The 23,875-nt window shown below is 52.2% G+C and overlaps 1 protein-coding gene across 1 annotated transcript in view; it reads right to left on the bottom strand.

Moving 5' to 3' along the window:
• Positions 1-23,875, bottom strand: part of YBX2 (Y-box binding protein 2) — a 36,787-nt gene that overhangs the window by 7,332 nt on the left and 5,580 nt on the right. The window contains exons 3-7 of the mRNA XM_030187321.1: positions 22,509-22,542; positions 22,075-22,164; positions 21,688-21,990; positions 21,487-21,590; positions 14,398-14,563 (exon numbers count right to left, since the gene is read on the bottom strand). Of these exons, the coding sequence (XP_030043181.1) occupies positions 14,398-14,563; positions 21,487-21,590; positions 21,688-21,990; positions 22,075-22,164; positions 22,509-22,542 (697 nt within the window). The remainder of the gene's footprint in view (positions 1-14,397; positions 14,564-21,486; positions 21,591-21,687; positions 21,991-22,074; positions 22,165-22,508; positions 22,543-23,875) is intronic.

Genomic DNA, 23,875 nt, shown 5'->3' on the forward strand with positions numbered 1-23,875 from the left:
TCCTCTTTCCTTAAGCCTAAAAGGAGAGGTAAGCAGCGTGTTGGCCCCGCCTCGCCTCTGATACCTGTGGTGGGACCTATGGACCGCTTCGCTGCCTTTGGACTCGCTCCGGGACTGGATCCTTTGCTACTGGAGGGAGCGGTGGGAGGTGACCCACTCCCCCAACTTGAGGCTGAGACATCACCGAGTCCCGATAATCTGAGGCCGCTGCTCATGCCGGCGGCTGAGCTGAGACGTGAGCAGGAAAACTCCTTTCCCTGACGTGATGGGAGTGCTTCCTGCAGCGGGGTCAGGTCACAGCAACAAACCGTCGGATATTTCCACACAGATGAGCATGGCACAGAATGGAGTCGGCGGTTTTGCTGATTCCATAGCTGCAAAGGAGAAATAGCCTTTGGGAGACTGTGTGACTAAAAATTTCTTTGAGAGTCTTTTTTTTTTACCTCTTAAACCATCAACAATTACTTTAGATACCATTTGGTAAGCACCTTTGGGCTTGGACATCATTCTCTCAAAAATTAATATCTCTAATTCAGCATACTCAAATTCCTTCAGAAAAAGTCTATGTTGGAAACAAAATTTCAACAATGGATAAAAAATATTGAATCTAATGTTAAGTGTAATTCATTCCCTTCAACAAACTCAAGTAAATTTGATTAAAGAAAATACTATGTTGCAATACAAGATTGAAAATTTAGAAAACCAGAGGTCTAAAACGTTGTTTGATAAACGTTCCTAAAATGCCCTCTAATGCTCCTCTTATAACCTTTAAAAAATATTTATTGGAAATATTGAAGATTCCTGAGCAAGCATATCCTCCGGTCTCTAAAATATATTATCTATCCTATATAATAATTCTCACCTCACAACGTTCTATGCTTGGGACCGTGGATCCCTGGCTGCGAGTTGTCTGCGAGGCAGACACGCACGGACGTCACTGACGTCAACACAGCTGATTCCAAGGCAAGGGGAGGAGTACTCCCTACTCCTCCTACTGCCTTGGAATCAGCTGTCACACCCCCTGTGCTATGGCCCCCTTGAAAACCACCCCCTCCCGCGAACCTGTCGATCCCCCCCGGAATGCCGAAAACTGCCGCCACCGCCACTGTTGTGCACTACCTTCAGGTGGGTTCCTCAATCATCTTCTTAGAAAGTTTAACTCCGTTCGTCTGACGTCAGACGCACGGAGTTAAACTTTCTAAGAAGATGATTGAGGAACCCACCTGAAGGTAGTGCACAACAGTGGCGGGAGGGGGGGTGCGGTTTTCGGCGTTCCGGAGGGGGGGGGGGGGGGGGGGGGAATTGCCTGCCTAAGGCCAGTTTCCTTCCCTACAGAAACGGGCCTTTTTTACTAGTTACCTTATAATAAGAATACTCATCAACCTATTTCTGAAGGAGCTGGAGTTTTTGACACTTTAAATCTCACACAAATGCTTGAAGATGATACTTTGGGTTTTAAACCTGAAACTTTGATTGTGACTTTTGTACTACAACCTGATAGAGACTGGATACTGAAACAATTTTTTCGTCATAGAGAGGAACACTATGAATTGCAAGGTTAGAATATTTCCCGATGTATTTAGAGCAGTGATGGCGAACCTTTCAGAGACCGAGTGCCCAAACAGCAACCCAAAATCTAATTATATATTGCAAAGTGCTGGTACTCATTATGGGTGGGGTCACCACATGACTCCACCCCTATGATAGCCACACCCCTTACACCAGCCATGGCGCATATAAACAGACATCATTGAAAATATTATAGTATAGGAGAAAAAAAATAACATGATTTTCATTATAAATCATTTCTGTAAGCTGTTACAGCTCCAGTATACCCAGTGCAAAATAAGACAGCAGATGTAAATTCTCAAATTGGACATATTCCAAACACTAAAATGAAAATAAAATGATTTTTTCTACCTTTGTTGTCTGGTGATTTTGTTTTTCTATCCATATTGGTCCTAGTCGCTGATTCTGCTGCTCTCTATCTGTTCTCTTCTCCGTTTCCAGGGCTTCTTTTCCATTTATTTCTTTACTTTCCTCCTTTCTTCTTCATTTCTTGCCCTCCATCCATGTCCAGCAACCCTCCTCTCCCCTCCAGCCACAAATGTCCAGCCACCCTCCTCTCCCCCCTGCCCTCCCCTCCAGCCACTCTCCTCTCCCCCTGCCCTCCCCTCAAGCCACCCATGTCCAGCCACCCTCCTCTCCCCCCTGCCCTCCCTCTCTCCCACCGAGCATCAGCCCTCTCTCCCACCCAGCACGCAGCAGCACCCATCAGGCCTCCCTCTCTCCCACCCAGCACACAGCAGCACCCTATGAGGGCGGGACCAGAGCTTGAGAGACAGAAGGGAAGGACGAAGGCGCTCCGAGCAAAGAACACGCTTTTTACTGCCGACGCCGCCTTAACCCCAAGGTACGCCTTTTAAATTTCGGAGGGGGTCCCTGGTGCTGGGAGGGAGGGCGGGCGGGCGGCCTGATGCTTGTTTGGTTGGTTTAAATGTTAAAAAGCAGCAGTCCCAGCACAGACCCCTGGGAAACCCCACTATCTACCCTTCTCCATTGACAACACCAACCATTTAACCCTTCTCTTGTTTTCTCTCTTTTAACCAGTTTTTAATCCACAATAGGACACTACCTCCTATCCCATGACTCTCCCAATTTCCTCTGGAGTCTTTCATGAGGTGCTTTGTCAAACGCCTTTTGAAAATCCAGATACACAGCTCACTTTTACCCACATGTTTGTTCACCCCTTCAAAGAAATGTAGTAGACTGGTGAGGCAAGATTTCCCTTCACGAAATCCATGTTGACTGTCATTAATCCATGCTTTTGAATTTGCTCTTAGGTTTTCTTTTTTATAACACTCTCTACCATTTTGCCCAGCACCAACATCAGGCTCACCAGTCTATAATTTCCCAAATCACCTCTGGAACCTTTTCTGAAAAAAATCGGCGTTAGATTGGCCACCCGCCAATCTTCCAGTACCATGCTTAATTTTAAAGATAAATTACATATTACTAACATTAGTTCTGCAAGTTCATTTTTTCAATTCTGTCAGTACTCTGGTATGAATACCATCTGGTCCAGGAGATTTGCTACTCTTCAATTTATCACTGTGCTATTACATCTTCCAGGTTTATACCCTGTACACACATTATTAGCACTATTCTATAACCTGCGTGTGCAGATGTGCACACTGTGAAAATGTATGCACAAGATCATAGAATGAGGTTGTAATGTTTCATTTTTCCATAAAGAGGCTCCAATATACCTTTGGGATGCACTGGGCAAGTCATGTCCCTGCTACTCTTAGTTAAACCAGGATATCTAATACCTAATCCAATTTATGTCCATATAGTTCAAAGTATTAACACAATATAGGCCGAACATTTAATCTAGATACACGATGAGGCATTGAGGAGATAGCACGAAAGAATATACAGATAAGTGCTTATTGATTTTTTGATAGTACTGCCATTGAAGGACACTGTTGGTTTATACAGGGCTGTATACAGGGCTGGTTAGGAAGGTATATTACTGAAATATACCAGTCTGTTAGCTCTCACTTGGTGTTTCATTACACATTAAATGAGCAACCCAATGAAAAGTGCTACACCACTAGGCAACAGAAGTATACTGTGTGCCTTATTTAGTGGGAATATCTGAGGGTGCTCTAATCACCTACGCCTATTATAGGAATAGGGAGCAATCCTCTTCCCTCCAAAAAAACCTCCTAGATGAGGAGGCGGTAGCAGAAGGCGCCCGGCAGGAGAGAGAATCCATAGCATCATGGTGCTTTTTGATCTGAATGACCATGTCCTCTACTTTTTCGCCAGAAAGATTATCCCCCCCCCCCCCCCCCAAGGAACATCTACCATTCGCTGCTGGGTCTTATGATCCAGGTCAGAGACACGCAGCCATGACAGTCTGTGCATCACTATACCTTGAGCAGCTACTCAGGATGCTACATCAAAAGTGTTGTAAGTACCCCTGGCCAGGAATTTGCGACACGCCTTCTGCTGCCTGACCACTTGGTGAAAAGGTTTGGCGAGCTCCGGAGGAAGGGCTTCGACCAAACTGGACAGTTGCCTCACCGAGTTCCGCAAGTGGATGCTCGTGTAGAGCTGGTAAGTTTGGATCTTGGCGGCGAGCATTGCGGCCTGATACGTTTTCCTCCCAAATGAATCGAAGGTCCTAGACTCTCTGGCTAGGGGCACTGAGGCATAGTCTCTGGTACTCTTGGCTCTTCTGAGAGCAGAGTCCACCACCATGGAATCGTGAGGCAGTTGAGACTTCACCATTACAGGCTCTCCATGGACTCTGTATTGGAACTCAGACTTCTTGGGGACCAATGGATTAGAAAGAGGGAATGACCAGTTTCGCATAGGAACTTCCCTGAGTGTGTTATGCAAGGGAGCCGTTGCAACCTCTGTAGGTGGAGAAGGATAATCCAAGACCTCTAGCATCTCGGCCCCGGGCTCATCCACAACCTCCATAGGGAAGGGAATGTCCTTAAACATTTCCCGAACAAAAGAGGAAAAAGAAAGACTCTCAGGTGGAGACAACCTTCTTTCAATTGGTGGAGTAGGATCAGAGGGGACCCCATATGACTCGTCCTGCGAAAAGTATCTGGGATCTTCTTCCTCCCATGAGCGCTCATCATCGGTGTCGGACAAAAGCTAAGAGCAGCCCGAAACCTGAGCCTGCCTGTCTCGACGTCGAGGATAGACATCCTCGAGGGGGATGTCAAGAAGTCGACCCCTGCCTGGACTGCGGCGAAGCTTCCTCCGCCGACAGAGAATTGACCCGGGTGGCGGCCAATGCCGCAAGCGGCACCGACAGGGACCTCACCACAGGCAAAGGACCAGATGCCGCTTCCACAGTCGATGCAGAAGGCGCAAGCACCCCTGGCAGCAAAGTACACTGACGCAGCAGTCCCTCCAGAAGCTCTGGAAGAAGGGCCCTGATGCGCTCGTTGAGAGCTTCCATCGGAAAGGCTGCGGAGCCGGTGGCAGAATCTGAAGGGGCTCGAGAGCCGGTACCAAGCTGCCAGAAGACCAACGCATCGGCACCTCCTGTATAGAGGGTTAGCGGTCCTCTCGGCGCCGACGCTTCTCGGGTGCCGAATCCTCCCCAGAGCTCTCGGTACCGCGCACGGAAGGAGATCGATGACTGCTTCTTAGCCTTTGCTCGACGCCCATCATTGAAACTCCTCGGTACCGAAGAGGACGATGTGGAATCCTCACGCCTCCTCGGGGCCGTGTCCAAAGGTCGGTCCCGGGGGGCCTGCATAGCAGTAGGCCTCGAGATGGGAGGAGACCCACTCGATACCTCACTGCTCCCAGCGCGATGTGGTCGTTTGGCAGACATTACTCGCACTCTCGAAGTTGATGCTTCCCTCGACGTCGACGACCTTGGTACTGATGTTGATGCTGACGTCGAAGGACCGGACCGATCCGCAAAAAGTTTTCCACATTGAGCATCCCAAGACACTTGGGTTCGTTTTTTCATTAAAAGGCACAGCTTAAAAGCAGCTGGAAGATGATCGGGCCCAAGGCACTAACCATGCGTGGGGGTCGGTACCCGAGATGATCTGGTTGCACCAAGTCCAAATTGGAAGCCGCTGGGTGTCCTCAATGACACTGACGGAAAAATGGCGACTGCGAAATTAAAAGACGCGATTATGCCAATAAAAAAGGCACAAAAAGAGAAAGGGAAAATTAACCCTGACCACGCGGCCAAAAGTGGGCCGCAACGAAAAGAAAAAGAAAAACAGTGAGAAAAACTCCGAAAATAAGGAACTAAAGTACAATTTAAAGTATTTAGAAAAGCTAAACAAAGAAAAAGTAACAAAAAGAAAAAACACGATCTCCTGGGCCGAAGGCAACACAGAACAAGAAAAAAAATCCGTGTTACCACCGTCACGGAAAAAAAAAAAGCAACCGAGAGCACGCTCGCGTCGCAGGCGGGAAGCCGCGCATGCACGGAGTGTTCTACCCACGCGACAGAGCGTTCTGGAAAGTTCTTTGTTTTGATCTGCAAATTTTTCCCCCGGTCTGCTGGGCTGTCGCGGACGATGACCCAATCGTGAGAACAAGCAGCCTGCTTGTCCTCGGAGAAAAGCAAAGACCAAAACAAACCAGCTAATCCCCAAGAGCAACATCAAAAGCAGCTAATCATAATTAGCTTTTAAGAGCCACTTAAAACACAGCGACGACTGCACAGCCTGCAAAGATTGCGGGAGCTAACTCCACAAACAGGTGCCGCATAAAGAAGCGCCTTGGTGATGGTGGTACTTTTCCATGTTTTATTTTGATTTCTATTGATTACCCTTAAAATTAAAAAAAAAATTATGTTTAAACTTTTTATTGATGTCACAATTTACAACATGTAAAGATCAATAAACATGTACTTAATACAGATCTCTGTCTTCTTTAACATAACCTTAAACTGAAGTGTCATCAAACTTTGCTGTAATTTCCCCCCATCCCCATTGCACTCTTGCTTTAATGTTTAAGCATTCTTATTAATGCCCTCACATGTTGTAAAACAAACAATATCAGCTATCAACTGATTCCCAGGCACATCAACACAATTCAAAAGACGTACAGAACATTTTTTTTTAACTTTCCAACCCTCCCCCCTCCTCCTCATAATTCCACTTTTTAACAACTCAATCCCCTGAACGCTAAACATCATAACCTCCTACCCTTCAACCCTCCCCCCTCCGGTGATGGTGGTACTTTAATAATGCCCCTGCCAAAGGCAAACTACATACGGTGATAATACAGCCAGGAAGGAAGGATAAATCTGGTGCGTAAGAACCATCAATTTAGAAAATGCCCCACCTGTAACCAATGACAATGCAAATAAAAGGTGTAACTGTGGGATAGGGAAGGGGGGGAAAAGGGTTATACATGCTCGCAATCTAATGTTAATACAAGGAATATGGGTCTTATGGGATTTGACTTATATGGACTTCATGGGGTCTTATGATGCACGGTAAGGTACCATTAACACCCTGAGAAGGGGTGATGGGTACATATAATATAGTTGAATGATGGTTTATACTGTTGGGCCTTGATAGCCAACGTTCCTGTTAGGGTATGATACATACCTGTAGCAGTTGTTCTCCGAGGACAGCAGGCTGATTGTTCTCACGACTGGGTTGACGTCCGCGGCAGCCCCCACCAACCGGAAAAAGCTTCGCGGGACGGTCGGCACGCAGGGCACGCCCACCGCGCATGCGCGGCCGTCTTCCCGCCCGTGCGCGACCGCTCCCGCCAGTTGAATGACAAGCAATAAAGTATAAAACACAACTCCAAAGGGGAGGAGGGAGGGTAGGTGAGAACAATCAGCCTGCTGTCCTCGGAGAACAACTGCTACAGGTATGTATCATACCCTTTCTCCGAGGACAAGCAGGCTGCTTGTTCTCACGACTGGGGTATCCCTAGCTCTCAGGCTCACTCAAAACAAGAACCCAGGTCAATGGAACCTCGCAACGGCGAGGAAACAACAGAAATTGACCTACGAAGAACAACTAACTGAGAGTGCAGCCTGACCAGAATAAATTCGGGTCCTGGAGGGTGGAGTTGGATTACACCCCAAACAGATTCTGCAGCACCGACTGCCCGAACCGACTATCGCGTCGGGTATCCTGCTGGAGGCAGTAATGAGATGTGAATGTGTGGACAGATGACCACGTCGCAGCCTTGCAGATCTCTTCAATAGTGGCTGACTTCAAGTGGGCCACCGACGCTGCCATGGCTCTGACACTATGAGCCGTGACATGACCCTCAAGAGTCAGCCCAGCCTGGGCGTAAGTGAAGGAAATGCAATCTGCTAGCCAATTAGAGATGGTGCGTTTCCCGACAGCGACCCCTAGCCTGTTAGGGTCGAAAGAAATAAACAATTGGGCGGACTGTCTGTTGGGCTGTGTCCGCTCCAAGTAGAAGGCCAATGCTCTCTTGCAGTCCAATGTGTGCAACTGACGTTCAGCAGGGCGGGTATGCGGCCTGGGGAAGAATGTTGGCAAGACAATTGACTGGTTAAGATGGAACTCCGACACCACCTTCGGCAGGAACTTTGGGTGAGTGCGGAGCACTACTCTGTTGTGATGAAATTTAGTATATGGAGCATGAGCTACTAGGGCTTGAAGCTCACTGACCCTACGAGCTGAAGTAACTGCCACCAAGAAAATGACCTTCCAGGTCAAGTACTTCAGATGGCAGGTATTCAGTGGCTCAAAAGGAGGTTTCATCAGCTGGGTGAGGACGACGTTGAGATCCCATGACACAGTAGGAGGCTTGATAGGGGGCTTTGACAAAAGCAAGCCTCTCATGAATCGAACGACTAAAGGCTCTCCAGAGATGGCTTTACCTTCCACACGATAATGGTAAGCACTAATCGCACTAAGGTGATTCCTTACTGAGTTGGTCTTGAGGCCAGACTCTGATAAGTGCAGAAGGTATTCAAGCAGGTTCTGTGCAGGGCAAGAACGAGGTTCTAGGGCCATGCTCTCACACCACACGACAAACCTCCTCCACTTGAAAAAGTAACTCTTTTTAGTGGAATCCTTCCTAGAGGCAAGCAAGACCCGGGAGACACCCTCAGACAGACCCAACGCAGTGAAGTCTACGCCCTCAACATCCAGGCCGTGAGAGCCAGAGACTGAAGGTTGGGGTGCAGCAACGCTCCGTCGTTCTGCGAAATGAGAGTCGGAAAACACTCCAATCTCCACGGTTCTTCGGAGGACAACTCCAGAAGAAGAGGGAACCAGATCTGACGGGGCCAAAAGGGCGCTATCAGAATCATGGTGCCGCGGTCTTGCTTGAGCTTCAGTAAGGTCTTCCCCACCAAAGGTATGGGAGGATAAGCATACAGGAGGCCGGTCCCCCAATGGAGGAGAAAGGCATCCGACGCTAGCCTGCCGTGTGCCTGAAGTCTGGAACAGAACAGAGGCAGCTTGTGGTTGGTCTGAGAGGCGAAAAGGTCCACCGAGGGGGTGCCCCACGCTCGGAAGATCTTGCGTACCACTCTGGCATGGAGCGACCACTCGTGCGGTTGCATGACTCTGCTCAGTCTGTCGGCCAGACTGTTGTTTACGCCTGCCAGGTATGTGGCTTGGAGGAGCATGCCGAACCGACACGCCCAACGCCACATCCCGACGGCCTCCTGGCACAGGGGGCGAGATCCGGTGCCCCCCTGCTTGTTGACGTAATACATTGCAACCTGATTGTCTGTCCGAATTTGGATAATTTGACAGGACAGCCGATCTCTGAAAGCCTTCAGTGCGTTCCAGATCGCTCGGAGCTCCAGGAGGTTGATCTGCAGATCCTTTTCCTGGAGGGACCACAGACCCTGAGTGTGGAGCCCATCGACATGGGCTCCCCACCCCAGGCGAGATGCATCCGTCGTCAGCACTTTCGTGGGCTGCGGAATTTGGAATGGACGTCCCAGGGTCAAATTGGTCCGGATGGTCCACCAGAGCAGTGAAGTGCGACAACTGGTGGAGAGGCGGATGACATCTTCTAGATTCCCGGTGGCTTGGAACCACTGGGAAGCTAGGGTCCATTGAGCAGATCTCATGTGAAGACGAGCCATGGGAGTCACATGAACTGTGGAGGCCATATGACCCAGAAGTCTCAACATCTGCCGAGCTGTGATCTGCTGAGACGCTCTGGTCTGCGAAGCCAGGGCCAAGAGATTGGTGGCCCTCGCTTCGGGAAGGTAGGCCTGAGCTGTCTGGGAATTCAGCAGCGCTCCTATGAATTCCAGAGATTGAGTTGGCTGGAGATGGGACTTTGGGTAATTTATCACAAACCCCAGCAGCTCCAGAAGTTGAATAGTGCACTGCATGGACCGGAGGGCTCCTGCCTCCGAGGTGTTCTTGACCAGCCAATCGTCGAGATATGGGAACACGTGCACTCCCAGCTTGCGTAGGTAGGCCGCTACCACCACGAGGCACTTTGTAAACACTCGTGGGGCAGAGGCGAGCCCAAAGGGCAGCACACAATACTGAAAGTGCCGTGCGCCCAGGCGGAATCTGAGATACTGTCTGTGAGCTGGCAGTATCGGGATGTGAGTGTATGCGTCCTTTAAATCCAGGGAACATAGCCAATCGTTTTTCTGAATCATTGGCAGAAGGGTGCCCAAGGAAAGCATCCTGAACTTTTCTTTGACCAGGAATTTGTTCAGGCCTCTCAGGTCTAGGATGGGACGCATCCCCCCTGTTTTCTTTTCCACAAGGAAGTACCTGGAATAGAATCCCTGCCCTTCCTGCCCGGGTGGTACGGGCTCGACCGCATTGGCGCTGAGAAGGGCGGAGAGTTCCTCTGCAAGTACCTGCTTGTGATGGGAGCTGAAAGACTGAGCTCCTGGAGGACAATTTGGAGGCAGGGAGGCCAAATTCAGGGCGTATCCGCACCGCACTATTTGGAGAACCCACTGGTCGGAGGTTATGAGAGGCCACCTTTGGTGAAAAAATTTTAACCTCCCTCCGACCGGCAGATCGTCCGGTACGGACACTTGTAGGGCGGCTATGTTCCCGTGGATCCAGTCAAAAGCCCGTCCCCGGCTTTTGCTGTGGAGGCGCAGGGGGCTGCTTAGGCGCACGCTGTTGACGAGAACGAGCGCGCTGGGGCTGTCCCTGTGCCTGACGAGGCCTTCGGGCCGGCTGGTTGTACCTACGCTTTGCAAAAGAATAGGGTGCAGCCTGCCGTGCCCGGGAAAAACGCCCACCCGTGGGGGCGGGTGCTGAAGGCGCCCGGTGGGAGAGCTTGTCGAGAGCGGTTTCCCGCTGATGCAGTTGGTCCACCATCTGCTCGACCTTCTCACCGAAAATGTTATCCCCCCGGCAAGGGACGTCAGCCAGTCTCTGCTGGGTGCGGTTGTCCAGGTCAGAGGCACGCAGCCATGAGAGCCTGCGCATCACTATACCTTGGGCCGCAGCACGAGATGCCACGTCACAGGTGTCAAAAATCCCCCTGGACAGGAACTTTCTGCACGCCTTCAGCTGCCTGACCACCTCCTGATAAGGCCTGGACTGCTCCGGCGGGAGCTTATCGACCAGGTCCGCCAGTTGTTGCACATTGGTCCGCATGTGGATGCTCATATAGAGCAGGTAAGATTGGATGCGGGTCACGAGCATGGAGGACTGGTAGGCCTTCCTCCCAAATGAGTCCAGAGTGCGAGACTCCCGCCCCGGGGGCGCCGAGGCGGTATCCCTCGAACTCCGTGCCCTCTTGAGAGCAGAATCCACGACCGCTGAGTCATGGGGCAACTGGGGCCGCATGAGCTCTGGGTCAGAGTGGATCCTGTACTGGGACTCTGCTTTCTTGGGAATGGTGGGATTAGTTAATGGTCGCACCCAGTTCCGGAGCAGCGTCTCCTTCAGGACATTGTGCAGCGGTACCGTGGAGGACTCTCTAGGTGGTGATGGATAGTCGAGGACCTCGAGCATCTCGGCCCTCGGCTCTTCCACAGAGACCACGGGAAAGGGAATGCTTATAGACATATCCCGCACAAAGGAGGCAAAGGAGAGACTCTCAGGAGGTGAGAGCTTCCTCTCCGGTGACGGCGTGGGGTCCGAGGGAAGGCCCGTAGACTCCTCTGAGGAGAAATATCTCGGGTCCTCCTCTTCCCCCCACGAGTCCTCATCCTCGGTATCGGACATTAGCTCATGTAGCTGAGTCCGGTACCGGGCCCGGCTCGACGTCGAGGCACCGAGGCCTCGGTGTCGTCGAGCGGTGGACTCCCGCGCCGGCGGGGACGGAGCTCCCTCCATCGACGTCGACGGGGACTCCACCTGCGTGGCTGTCGAGACCGGCACCGCAAGCGGCGGCGGTGTCGACTGCCCCGGCGCCGGGCTAGAGCTCGCCGGCGCCACAGTCATCGGCGCCGAGGGCGCAAGCACCCCCGGCGCCGGCACAGCCTGGCGCATCAGCCCTTCCAGGAGCCCCGGAAGGATGGCTCTGAGGCACTCGTCCAGGCCCGCTGCCGAGAAAGGCGGTGGGGCCGGTAAGGGTGTCGGTGCCAGAAGCTGCTGGGGGCCAGGAGACGGCACCGAGGTGCCGGAACCCCGACGCGTCGGTACCTCCACCACCGACGGAGATCTCTCCTCTCTGTGATGACGCTTCGGCGTCGACTCCTCTTCAGGCACCGAGGGCTCCCGGTGACGGCGCTTCTTGTCCTTCTTCCGGTGCACGTCACCGGTGCCGGAGGGCATGGAGGAGGAGGAGGTCGATCCCCCCCGGTCTCGAGGTACCGGGTCCGACAGGGTTCGGTCCCGTGGCTCACGAGTTGAGGGAGTGACCGGGGCCGACTGCCCACGCGGTCTCTCTACCCCACTCTCGCCGGCGGACCGGCGGGCCGACGGGACCTGTTCTCCTGGGGTCGCTGCCATCGGTGCCGATGTCTCGGGCATCGATACCGGTACCGAAGAACCGGCCTTCGATACCGATGCCGTCGAGGTCGACGTCGAGGGGCCGGCGCAAGTTCCAAAAAGACGGTCCCGCAGAACTTGCCTCGCAACCTGAGTCCGTTTCCGGAGACCGAGACACAAAGCACACGACTTGAGATTGTGCTCCGGCCCGAGGCACTGGAGGCACCAAGCGTGGGTGTCGGTCTGCGAGATCGGCCGGCCGCAGCGACCACACTTTTTAAATCCACTCGGGACCTTCGAGGACATCGACGGAAAAATCGCGTCGGCGAAGTCAAAGTCGGCAATGGTGGCTAAAATCACACCACGAAAATTGAAACCGACCGAGCGGCCACTAGGCCGCAACGAGGCGTCCCCGCTAGAAAGCGAGGGAAAAGGGAGGAGCGCGTGCTCCACACGCGCAAAATTCTTTTTTTTTTTTTTTTTTTTTTTGGATAACAAAACGAAACGAAAGAAGAAGAGGCCGAAAAGGCCAAGAGCGACGACCCGCGTAAACGCGGTCGAGAATTCCGGCGGCTGAAACGAGAGAGTTGCAAAAACACGACTCTCTCAGTCGCGGAAAAAAAGTAACTGGCGGGAGCGGTCGCGCACGGGCGGGAAGACGGCCGCGCATGCGCGGTGGGCGTGCCCTGCGTGCCGACCGTCCCGCGAAGCTTTTTCCGGTTGGTGGGGGCTGCCGCGGACGTCAACCCAGTCGTGAGAACAAGCAGCCTGCTTGTCCTCGGAGAATGATTCGTTATCATCTAGGGGTGGCGATGACAGATTTGTTTAATGAAAATAAACTCTTGACACTGTATACTCTGTGGGGAGGGAGGGAGAAAAATGTTATAAACTTAATGACGAAAAGTTTACCCAGAAGGTTCTGTTGTGGACGTTTAGCTTTGTATGAATATTAATGCTGATATTTGGTCCATCTGTATCATTGGTGATGTCATTAATAAAAAATTGTTGACTACTAAAAGGTGCAACTGTCAGACCTATGAGCCCTCCCCACAATCTTTAATGCCGTGTTCCGCAAAGTCTGCATTTCTTTCAACTGTACACCCATTATTCCCACCAATATTGCATTTGCATAATCCAGCTGCTACATAAGTAAAAAAAAAAAAAGCCTTATTAAAATTTCTAAATGCTCTCAACTAGTGTAATGTAGACCCCGCCCCCCAATGACCCACAGCAGCAACACGAGCAGAAAACTTCAAACAGGCATCAAGATTCCCAAATACTTAAAAGGTTTCAACTATTGGTACAGAGTCACCCAGTGTCACAGCAACCCCCAGAGGGCCCCGCCCCCCAAGGTAACCCAACATGCCAGTCTCCACTGCCTCCAAACATTGCAAACGTTATTTCAAATGCATCTCCTGCAAAGTCCAAGGCAACAGTAATCTCCCAGCATTACTCTATTGCCTATAAGGCGTTCAGACAACACTGCCTCATTACCCATTGTTACTAGTAGCTCTTCAGAAAGATTTGCTCAAGGAAGAAATCTGTTTCTCACCCAGAAGAAATCTGCCCATAGCTCCAAATGATACTTCAGCCAAAGCAGAAAATAAAGATTTCCAGGACTGAAAGCTGGAACCACAGCTACCAGATACTAACAAAAGCTATTTCACCCCTTCTCACTAAAGAGCCCACCTTAGTCAAAAGGAAACCATGCACATCTGATTTGTCTGCCGCTGGGACTAGTCTAAGGGTTAGCACAGAGGGCCGACAGCCAGGAAAGCCAGGGTACAAACACCATACTTGAATTGTAGCTCACCTTGAGCTACTGAAAAGGTATAAGCTAAAACCAAAATACCTATCCTTTTCCTTTCACTATGATCTCAGTGAGTTGAGAGCAAAGGCTTGTCCTGCCATTAAACCATCATCTTGATAAATACAGGCAGGAGGAAAGCCACATTGACAGAAGTTCTGAGAAACTGGGTGTAGGGGAGGGGGGGGGGGGGGTCCCAGTCTACCTCACCTCTGCAGCAGCCTGTGCCATTTCTGCTGACTGCTGTCGCCTGCGTTGGAAGTAAGGCCGATTGCGTTGTCGCTGGGGCTCTGGGCGTGGCCCACCATTCTGGCCCTGTTTGGTTTCACCATCACCACCTTCAGTCTGCTGCTGTAGGGGCCGTGGTCGGAAAGGCCTGTTTGAACAGAACACATGAGTGAAAAAGCAAGAGCAATGAGCTTTCACAGCCATTTCTTGTACATACCATAAAATAGGCCAAGCTGAAATGCTGGCAATATCCCTTTCCCAGAAAGCTGTCTAGATGTGAGCACAAGAAAAGGGTATGATACATACCTGTAGCAGTTGTTCTCCGAGGACAGCAGGCTGATTGTTCTCACGACTGGGTGACGTCCGCGGCAGCCCCCACCAACCGGAAAAAAGCTTCGCGGGACGGTCGGCACGCAGGGCACGCCCACCGCGCATGCGCGGCCGTCTTCCCGCCCGTGCGCGACCGCTCCCGCCAGTTGAATAACTAGCAAAAGATGAAACACACAACTCCAAAGGGGAGGAGGGAGGGTAGGTGAGAACAATCAGCCTGCTGTCCTCGGAGAACAACTGCTACAGGTATGTATCATACCCTTTCTCCGAGGACAAGCAGGCTGCTTGTTCTCACGACTGGGGTATCCCTAGCTCTCAGGCTCACTCAAAACAAGAACCCAGGTCAATTGAACCTCGCAACGGCGAGGGTACAACAGAAATTGACCTACGAAGAACAACTAACTGAGAGTGCAGCCTGACCAGAATAAATTCGGGTCCTGGAGGGTGGAGTTGGATTTACACCCCAAACAGATTCTGCAACACCGACTGCCCGAACCGACTGTCGCGTCGGGTATCCTGCTGGAGGCAGTAATGAGATGTGAATGTGTGGACAGATGACCACGTCGCAGCCTTGCAGATCTCTTCAATAGTGGCTGACTTCAAGTGGGCCACCGACGCTGCCATGGCTCTGACACTATGAGCCGTGACATGACCCTCAAGAGTCAGCCCAGCCTGGGCGTAAGTGAAGGAAATGCAATCTGCTAGCCAATTGGAGATGGTGCGTTTCCCGACAGCGACCCCTAGCCTGTTAGGGTCGAAAGAAATAAACAATTGGGCGGACTGTCTGTTGGGCTGTGTCCGCTCCAAGTAGAAGGCCAATGCTCTCTTGCAGTCCAATGTGTGCAACTGACGTTCAGCAGGGCGGGTATGCGGCCTGGGGAAGAATGTTGGCAAGACAATTGACTGGTTAAGATGGAACTCCGACACCACCTTCGGCAGGAACTTTGGGTGAGTGCGGAGCACTACTCTGTTGTGATGAAATTTAGTATATGGAGCATGAGCTACTAGGGCTTGAAGCTCACTGACCCTACGAGCTGAAGTAACTGCCACCAAGAAAATGACCTTCCAGGTCAAGTACTTCAGATGGCAGGTATTCAGTGGCTCAAAAGGAGGTTTCATCAGCTGGGTGAGGACGACGTTGAGATCCCATGACACAGTAGGAGGCTTGATAGGGGGCTTTGACAAAAGCAAACCTCTCATGAATCGAACGACTAAAGGCTCTCCAGAGATGGCTTTACCTTCCACACGATAATGGTAAGCACTAATCGCACTAAGGTGATTCCTTACTGAGTTGGTCTTGAGGCCAGACTCCGATAAGTGCAGAAGGTATTCAAGCAGGTTTTGTGCAGGACAAGAACGAGGTTCTAGGGCCTTGCTCTCACACCAAACGACAAACCTCCTCCACTTGAAAAAGTAACTCTTCTTAGTGGAATCCTTCCTAGAGGCAAGCAAGACCCGGGAGACACCCTCAGACAGACCCAACGCAGCGAAGTCTACGCCCTCAACATCCAGGCCGTGAGAGCCAGGGATTGAAGGTTGGAGTGCAGCAACGCTCCGTCGTTCTGCGAAATGAGAGTCGGAAAACACTCCAATCTCCACGGTTCTTCGGAGGACAACTCCAGAAGAAGAGGGAACCAGATCTGACGGGGCCAAAAGGGCGCTATCAGAATCATGGTGCCGCGGTCTTGCTTGAGCTTCAGTAAGGTCTTCCCCACCAAAGGTATGGGAGGATAAGCATACAGGAGGCCGGTCCCCCAATGAAGGAGAAAGGCATCTGACGCCAGCCTGCCGTGTGTCTGAAGTCTGGAACAGAACAGAGGCAGCTTGTGGTTGGTCTGAGAGGCGAAAAGATCCACCGAGGGGGTGCCCCACTCTCGGAAGATCTTGCGTACCACTCTGGAATGGAGCGACCACTCGTGCGGTTGCATGACTCTGCTCAGTCTGTCGGCCAGACTGTTGTTTACGCCTGCCAGGTATGTGGCTTGGAGAAGCATGCTGTGCTGGCATGCCCAGCGCCACATCCCGACGGCTTCCTGACACAGGGGGCGAGATCCGGTGCCCCCCTGCTTGTTGACGTAAAACATTGCAACCTGATTGTCTGTCCGAATTTGGATAATTTGGTAGGACAGCCGATCTCTGAAAGCCTTCAGTGCGTTCCAGATCGCTCGGAGCTCCAGGAGGTTGATCTGCAGATCCTTTTCCTGGAGGGACCACATACCCTGGGTGTGCAGCCCATCGACATGAGCTCCCCACCCCAGGCGAGAGGCATCCGTCGTCAGCACTTTCGTGGGCTGTGGAATTTGAAATGGACGTCCCAGTGTCACATTGGTCCGAATGGTCCACCAGCGCAGTGAAGTGCGGCAGCTGGTGGAGAGGCGGATGACATCTTCTAGATTCCCGGTGGCTTGGAACCACTGGGAAGCTAGGGTCCATTGAGCAGATCTCATGTGAAGACGAGCCATGGGAGTCACATGAACTGTGGAGGCCATATGACCCAGAAGTCTCAACGTCTGCCGAGCTGTGATCTGCTGGGACGCTCTGGTCTGCGAAGCCAGGGCCAGGAGATTGGCGGCCCTCGCTTCGGGAAGATAGGCCTGAGCCGTCTGGGTATTCAGCAGCGCTCCTATGAATTCCAGAGACTGGGACGGTTGGAGATGGGACTTTGGGTAATTTATCACAAACCCCAGCAGCTCCAGAAGTTGAATAGTGCACTGCATGGACCGGAGGGCTCCTGCCTCCGAGGTGTTCTTGACCAGCCAATCGTCGAGATATGGGAACACGTGCACTCCCAGCTTGCGTAGGTAGGCCGCTACCACCACGAGGCACTTGGTAAACACTCGTGGGGCAGAGGCGAGCCCAAATGGCAGCACACAATACTGAAAGTGGCGTGCGCCCAGGCGGAATCTGAGATACTGTCTGTGAGCTGGCAGTATCGGTATGTGAGTATATGCGTCCTTTAAATCCAGGGAACATATCCAATCGTTTTTCTGAATCATTGGCAGAAGGGTGCCCAAGGAAAGCATCCTGAACTTTTCTTTGACCAGGAATTTGTTCAGGCCTCTCAGGTCTAGGATGGGACGCATCCCCCCTGTTTTCTTTTCCACAAGGAAGTACCTGGAATAGAATCCCTGCCCTTCCTGCCCGGGTGGTACGGGCTCGACCGCATTGGCGCTGAGAAGGGCGGAGAGTTCCTCTGCAAGTACCTGCTTGTGATGGGAGCTGAAAGACTGAGCTCCCGGAGGACAATTTGGAGGCAGGGAGGCCAAATTCAGGGCGTATCCGCACCGCACTATTTGGAGAACCCACTGGTCGGAGGTTATGAGAGGCCACCTTTGGTGAAAAAATTTTAACCTCCCTCCGACCGGCAGATCGTCCGGTACGGACACTTGTAGGGCGGCTATGTTCCCGCGGATCCAGTCAAAAGCCCGTCCCCGGCTTTTGCTGTGGAGGCGCAGGGGGCTGCTTAGGCGCACGCTGTTGACGAGAACGAGCGCGCTGGGGCTGTCCCTGTGCCTGACGAGGCCTTCGGGCCGGCTGGTTGTACCTACGCTTTGCAAAAGAATAGGGTGCAGCCTGCCGTGCCCGGGAAAAACGCCCACCAGTGGGGGCGGATGCTGAAGGCGCCCGGTGGGAGAGCTTGTCGAGAGCGGTTTCCCGCTGATGCAGTTGGTCCACCATCTGCTCGACCTTCTCACCGAAAATGTTATCCCCCCGGCAAGGGACGTCGGCCAGTCTCTGCTGGGTGCGGTTGTCCAGGTCAGAGGCGCGCAGCCATGAGAGCCTGCGCATCACTATACCTTGGGCCGCAGCACGAGATGCCACGTCACAGGTGTCAAAAATACCCCTGGACAGGAACTTTCTGCATGCCTTCAGCTGCCTGACCACCTCCTGATAAGGCCTGGACTGCTCCGGCGGGAGCTTCTCGACCAGGTCCGCCAGCTGTTGCACATTGGTCCGCATGTGGATGCTCATATAGAGCAGGTATGACTGGATGCGGGTCACGAGCATGGAGGATTGGTAGGCCTTCCTCCCAAACGAGTCCAGAGTGCGAGACTCCCGCCCCGGGGGCGCCGAGGCGGTATCCCTCGAACTCCGTGCCCTCTTGAGAGCAGAATCCACGACCGCTGAGACATGGGGCAATTGGGGCCGCATGAGCTCTGGGTCGGAGTGGATCCTGTACTGGGACTCTGCTTTCTTGGGAATGGTGGGGTTAGTTAACGGTCTCACCCAGTTCCGGAGCAGCGTCTCCTTCAGGACATTGTGCAGCGGCACCGTGGAGGACTCTCTAGGTGGTGATGGATAGTCGAGGACCTCGAGCATCTCGGCCCTTCCACAGAGACCACGGGGAAGGGAATGGTGATCGACATATCCCGCACAAAGGAGGCAAAGGAGAGGCTCTCAGGAGGTGAGAGCTTCCTCTCCGGTGAAGGCGTGGGGTCCGAGGGAAGGCCCGTAGACTCCTCTGAGGAGAAATATCTAGGGTCCTCCTCTTCCCCCACGAGTCCTCATCCTCGGTATCGGACATTAGCTCATGTAGCTGAGTCCTGTACCGGGCCCGGCTCGACGTCGAGGCACCGAGGTCTCGGTGTCGTCGAGCGGTGGACTCCCGCGCCGGCGGGGACGGAGCTCCCTCCATCGACGTCGACGGGGACTCCACCTGCGTAGCAGTCGAGACCGGCACCGCAAGCGGCGGCGGTGTCGACAGCTCCGGCGCCGGGCTAGAGCTCGCCGGCGCCACAGTCATCGGCGCCGAGGGCGCAAGCACCCCCGGCGCCGGCACAGCCTGGCGCATCAGCCCTTCCAGGATCCCCGGAAGGATGGCTCTGAGGCACTCGTCCAGGCCCGCTGCCGGGAAAGGCGGTGGGGCCGGTAAGGGTGTCGGTGCCGGAAGCTGCTGGGAGCCAGGAGACGGCACCGAGGTGCCGGAACCCCGACGCGTCGGTACCTCCACAACCGACGGGGACCTCTCCTCTCGACGATGACGCTTCGGCGTCGACTCCTCTTCAGGATGCACCGAGGGCGTCCGGTGACGACGCTTTTTGTCCTTCTTTCGATGCACGTCACCGGCGCCGGAGGGCATGGAGGAGGAGGAGGTCGATCCCCCTCGGTCTCGAGGCACCGGGTCAGACAGGGTTCGGTCCCGTGGCTCACGAGCTGAGGGAGTGACCGGGGCCGACTGCCCATGCGGCCTCTCAACCCCACTCTCACCGGCGGACCGGCAGGCCGACGGGACCTGTTCTCCTGGGGTCGCTGCCATCGGTGCCGATGTCTCGGGCATCGATACCGGTACCGAAGAACCGGCCTTCGATACCGATGCCGTCGAGGTCGACGTCGAGGGGCCGGCGCAAGTTCCAAAAAGACGGTCCCGCAGAACTTGCCTCGCAACCTGAGTCCGTTTCCGGAGACCGAGACACAAAGCACACGACTTGAGATTGTGCTCCGGCCCGAGGCACTGGAGGCACCAAGCGTGGGTGTCGGTCTGCGAGATCGGCCGGCCGCAGCGACCACACTTTTTAAATCCACTCGGGACCTTCGAGGACATCGACGGAAAAATCGCGTCGGCGAAGTCAAAGTCGTCAATGGTGGCTAAAATCACACCACGAAAAAATAAACGACCGAGCGACCACTAGGCCGCAATGTAGCGTCCCCGCTGGAAGCGAGGGAAAAGGGGAGCGCGTGCTCCACACGCGCAGTCTTTTTTTTTTTTTTTGTAAAAAGAAAAGATAAAAGGAAATTAAATTAAATTAACGAAGCGCGATCCGCGTATACGCGATCGCAAGAATCCGGCGGCTGAAGTAGAGAGAGCGGCAAGGCACGACTCTCTCCAGGCGCGGAAAAAAAGGAACTGGCGGGAGCGGTCGCACACGGGCGGGAAGACGGCCGCGCATGCGCGGTGGGCGTGCCCTGCGTGCCGACCGTCCCGCGAAGCTTTTTTCCGGTTGGTGGGGGCTGCCGCGGACGTCACCCAGTCGTGAGAACAAGCAGCCTGCTTGTCCTCGGAGAAATATGAGCTACCCCACAGAAGACTGCAGAGCCAAAATAGGTTACTTCATGCACATTGTTTGCATGCAATAACTTATGAATGCACATACAATTTATTGCATGCATTCTAACTGCATGCACATACAATTTACATGCACTTTAAATGTTTTTAGTTGCCAAAACTGTACTCAAATACACGCTATCCAAAAAAAGCAGAAAAAAAACAGCGTTAGTAGGGCTGGATCCTGGGTACAAGACTAATGGAAAAGCCACATATCCCTTAAACCTGGACTTCCTAGTCCATAACTTACACTCCTATTTTCCATCTTCCTATACTCTGCTTTATGAAATCTGGCCACTAGATGCTACTTTCTGACTGGGACCTCCCCCTCCAAGACAGAGCACTGGAGCATCAACCTTAGACTTTGTACAGAGTACACAGTACTGCCACTAAGCTGGCCCAGATTTTTAAGCAGGATCGGACTGAGTCCAACTGATGCCCTAAGCAGAGCCCAACAACGGTGCCCCTCGGCCCTTCCCTTGCTTAACTGAAGAGACATTAAGACTCAGTAAGTACAAGACAAAATATTTAAAAATTAGAAAAACAAAACCATGTTGGATAAGCAGTGAACGTGTTAAGGGCATGCTAGCTGGTGCCCTCTTTTCCCTTGGTGCCTTAAGCATGTGCTTATTTGGCTTAATGATTAATCCAGGGCTGTCTTTTTATTCACATTTCATTAGTGTCGCTAACCACATTACCTGCGGAATCTAGGTCTGAAGCGACGGCCCTGGGGTCTCTCCTGCCCCTGTCCTGGCTGCTCCTGTACTGGTTGCGTGGTATCTTTTGGCTCTATCTCTGTACCCTGAACATGTTAAAAGCATGCTGGTTAGAACACTACACACAAGGGGCCTGGCCTATTCCAATCTAGTATCCAAGAACCTTATCTGAAGAACTCGTACCTCTGGTGGTTTTGCCTGCTGCTGGGCAGGTGCCCGGGGCCCGCCGCGAATGAACCTTCGCCGGTAAAAGAATGGAGGTGGACGCCTCCGCTGTGGTTGTGGCGGCTGCTGCTGTTGGGGAGAGCCATCTCCAGGCTTCTCACCTTCACTTGTAGGCTCTGCTCCAGCACCTTCTCCTGCAGGCTCCCCTCCCGGCCGGGGTCTATTGAAAAATCTTCGCCGGAAGCGGCGGCGGTTAGGTGCATAGCGGCTGCCTTTCACTGGCACGCCTCCAGGGCCAGTGACATTGGCAGCCTCAGCTCCCTGCAGCCAAAACCAACGAACGTGCAGTGAGCACACATAGAAAGTAATTCTCCCAAGCTCTCCCTCCCCTTTCCAACTTCTTACCTTCTCTCCTTCAACAACGTCAAATTCCACAGTTTCACCATCCCCCACACTACGCAGAAACTTGCGAGGGTTGTTTCTCTTAATCGCTGTCTAGAGAAATGGGAACAAAAATTTGTAGTTGGTGAACTGTCGACTTACAGCCAACCCTTAAAACCCCATCTTAATTTTGTAAGAATGGAATTTTCTACTGTCCCTTAGCTTCCAGAACATAGCATCTGAGCAGGAGAAACCCATTTCAGTCTTGGCTTTTGAAAATCTAATGGCCATCAACCTCATAGGCTACTCCCCCCTCCCCACATTAAGAACATAGATCATACAATTACCTCACAAGTGCAGACTCCAAGGTGAGAAGCAAGAAAATGAAAGGAAGAGATTACTGGTCACAGAAAGGTTTTCAAGAGCACCTCAAGGGGACAAGCTAAGAGGGCACTCACCTGATGCACAAACACATCTTCTTTGGTGTCATTTCTGTAGATTGAGAGAAGGAGGCAAGCAGACCATATAACTAAGGTCAAAGCTCAGATGATAAACCATGCAACATATCCTTGAAATTAATTGGGATTATATCACACACAAGTGTTAGGCCATGGCCAACCCTCAATCCTTGTGGCCATGACAAGTGTCAAATCAAGTTTTATGACTCCCTGGGAGGTGCAGAATGACACCTATAGGGCCCACCCAGGTTGAGATTCCAACCCATTTTGGGAAGCTCTGTGTTAGGCCAATATAAAGGCCTTGTTAACCCCTTCACGCGTTACAAAAAAGGCTTATCCACAAAAATCTGATATCAAAATTACCAAACAAAAATGCTGATTACTCCGATGCTAAATGAAAAAAAATACTCTATGTAAAAGGAGAGGCAAAGGCCTGAAGTCTGTGGTTTGCAAAACTGATTTCAGCACCCTACAGACAAAATTTCTATCACTGGCCAGAAAACCTCTCCCCCCTTCGGAGTAGCCTAGTGGTTAGTGCAGCGGACTTTGATCCTGGGGAACTGAGTTCGATTCCCACTGCAGCTCCTTGTGATTCTGGGCAAGTCACTTAACCCTCCATTGCCCCTGGAACAAAATAAGTACCTGAATATATGTAAACCGCTTTGAATGTAGTTGCAAAAACCTCAGAAAGGCGGTATATCAAGTCCCATTTCCCTTTCCCTTATGACATCACAATATCAGAAGTGAGCCAAGTATGGGGCATTCAAGCCATTTTGACATCACTGATGAGGTTGGCTCTTATTGGTGGAATGAGTGGAGGAGTAGCCTAGTGGCTAGTGCAGTGGACTTTGATCCTGGGGAACTGAGTTCGATTCCCACTGCAGCTCCTTGTGACTCTGGGCAAGTCACTTAACCCTCCATTGCCCCTGGTACAAAATAAGTACCTGAATATATATAAACCGCTTTGAATGTAGTTGCAAAAACCTCAGAACGGCAATATATCAAGTCCCATTTCCCTTTCCCTATTTGAGATTCTACATGGAATGTTGAAACTATTTGTGGATTCTACACGGAATGCTGCTACTATTGGAGATTCTGTCACTACTATTTGAGATTCTACAGGGAATGTTGCTACTATTTGAGATTCTACAAGGAAAGTTGCTAGTGGAGGAGTAGCCTAGTGGTTAGTGCAGTGGGCTTTGATCCTGGGGAACTGAGTTCGATTCCCACTGCAGCTCCTTGTGACTCTGGGCAAGTCACTTAACCCTCCATTGCCCCAGGTACAAAATAAGTACCTGAATATACGTAAACCGCTTTGAATGTAGTTGCAAAAACCTCAGAAAGGCGGTATATCAAGTCCCATTTCC

This window comes from Microcaecilia unicolor, chromosome 14 (assembly GCF_901765095.1).
Source record: "Microcaecilia unicolor chromosome 14, aMicUni1.1, whole genome shotgun sequence".
Classification (NCBI taxonomy): domain Eukaryota; kingdom Metazoa; phylum Chordata; class Amphibia; order Gymnophiona; family Siphonopidae; genus Microcaecilia; species Microcaecilia unicolor.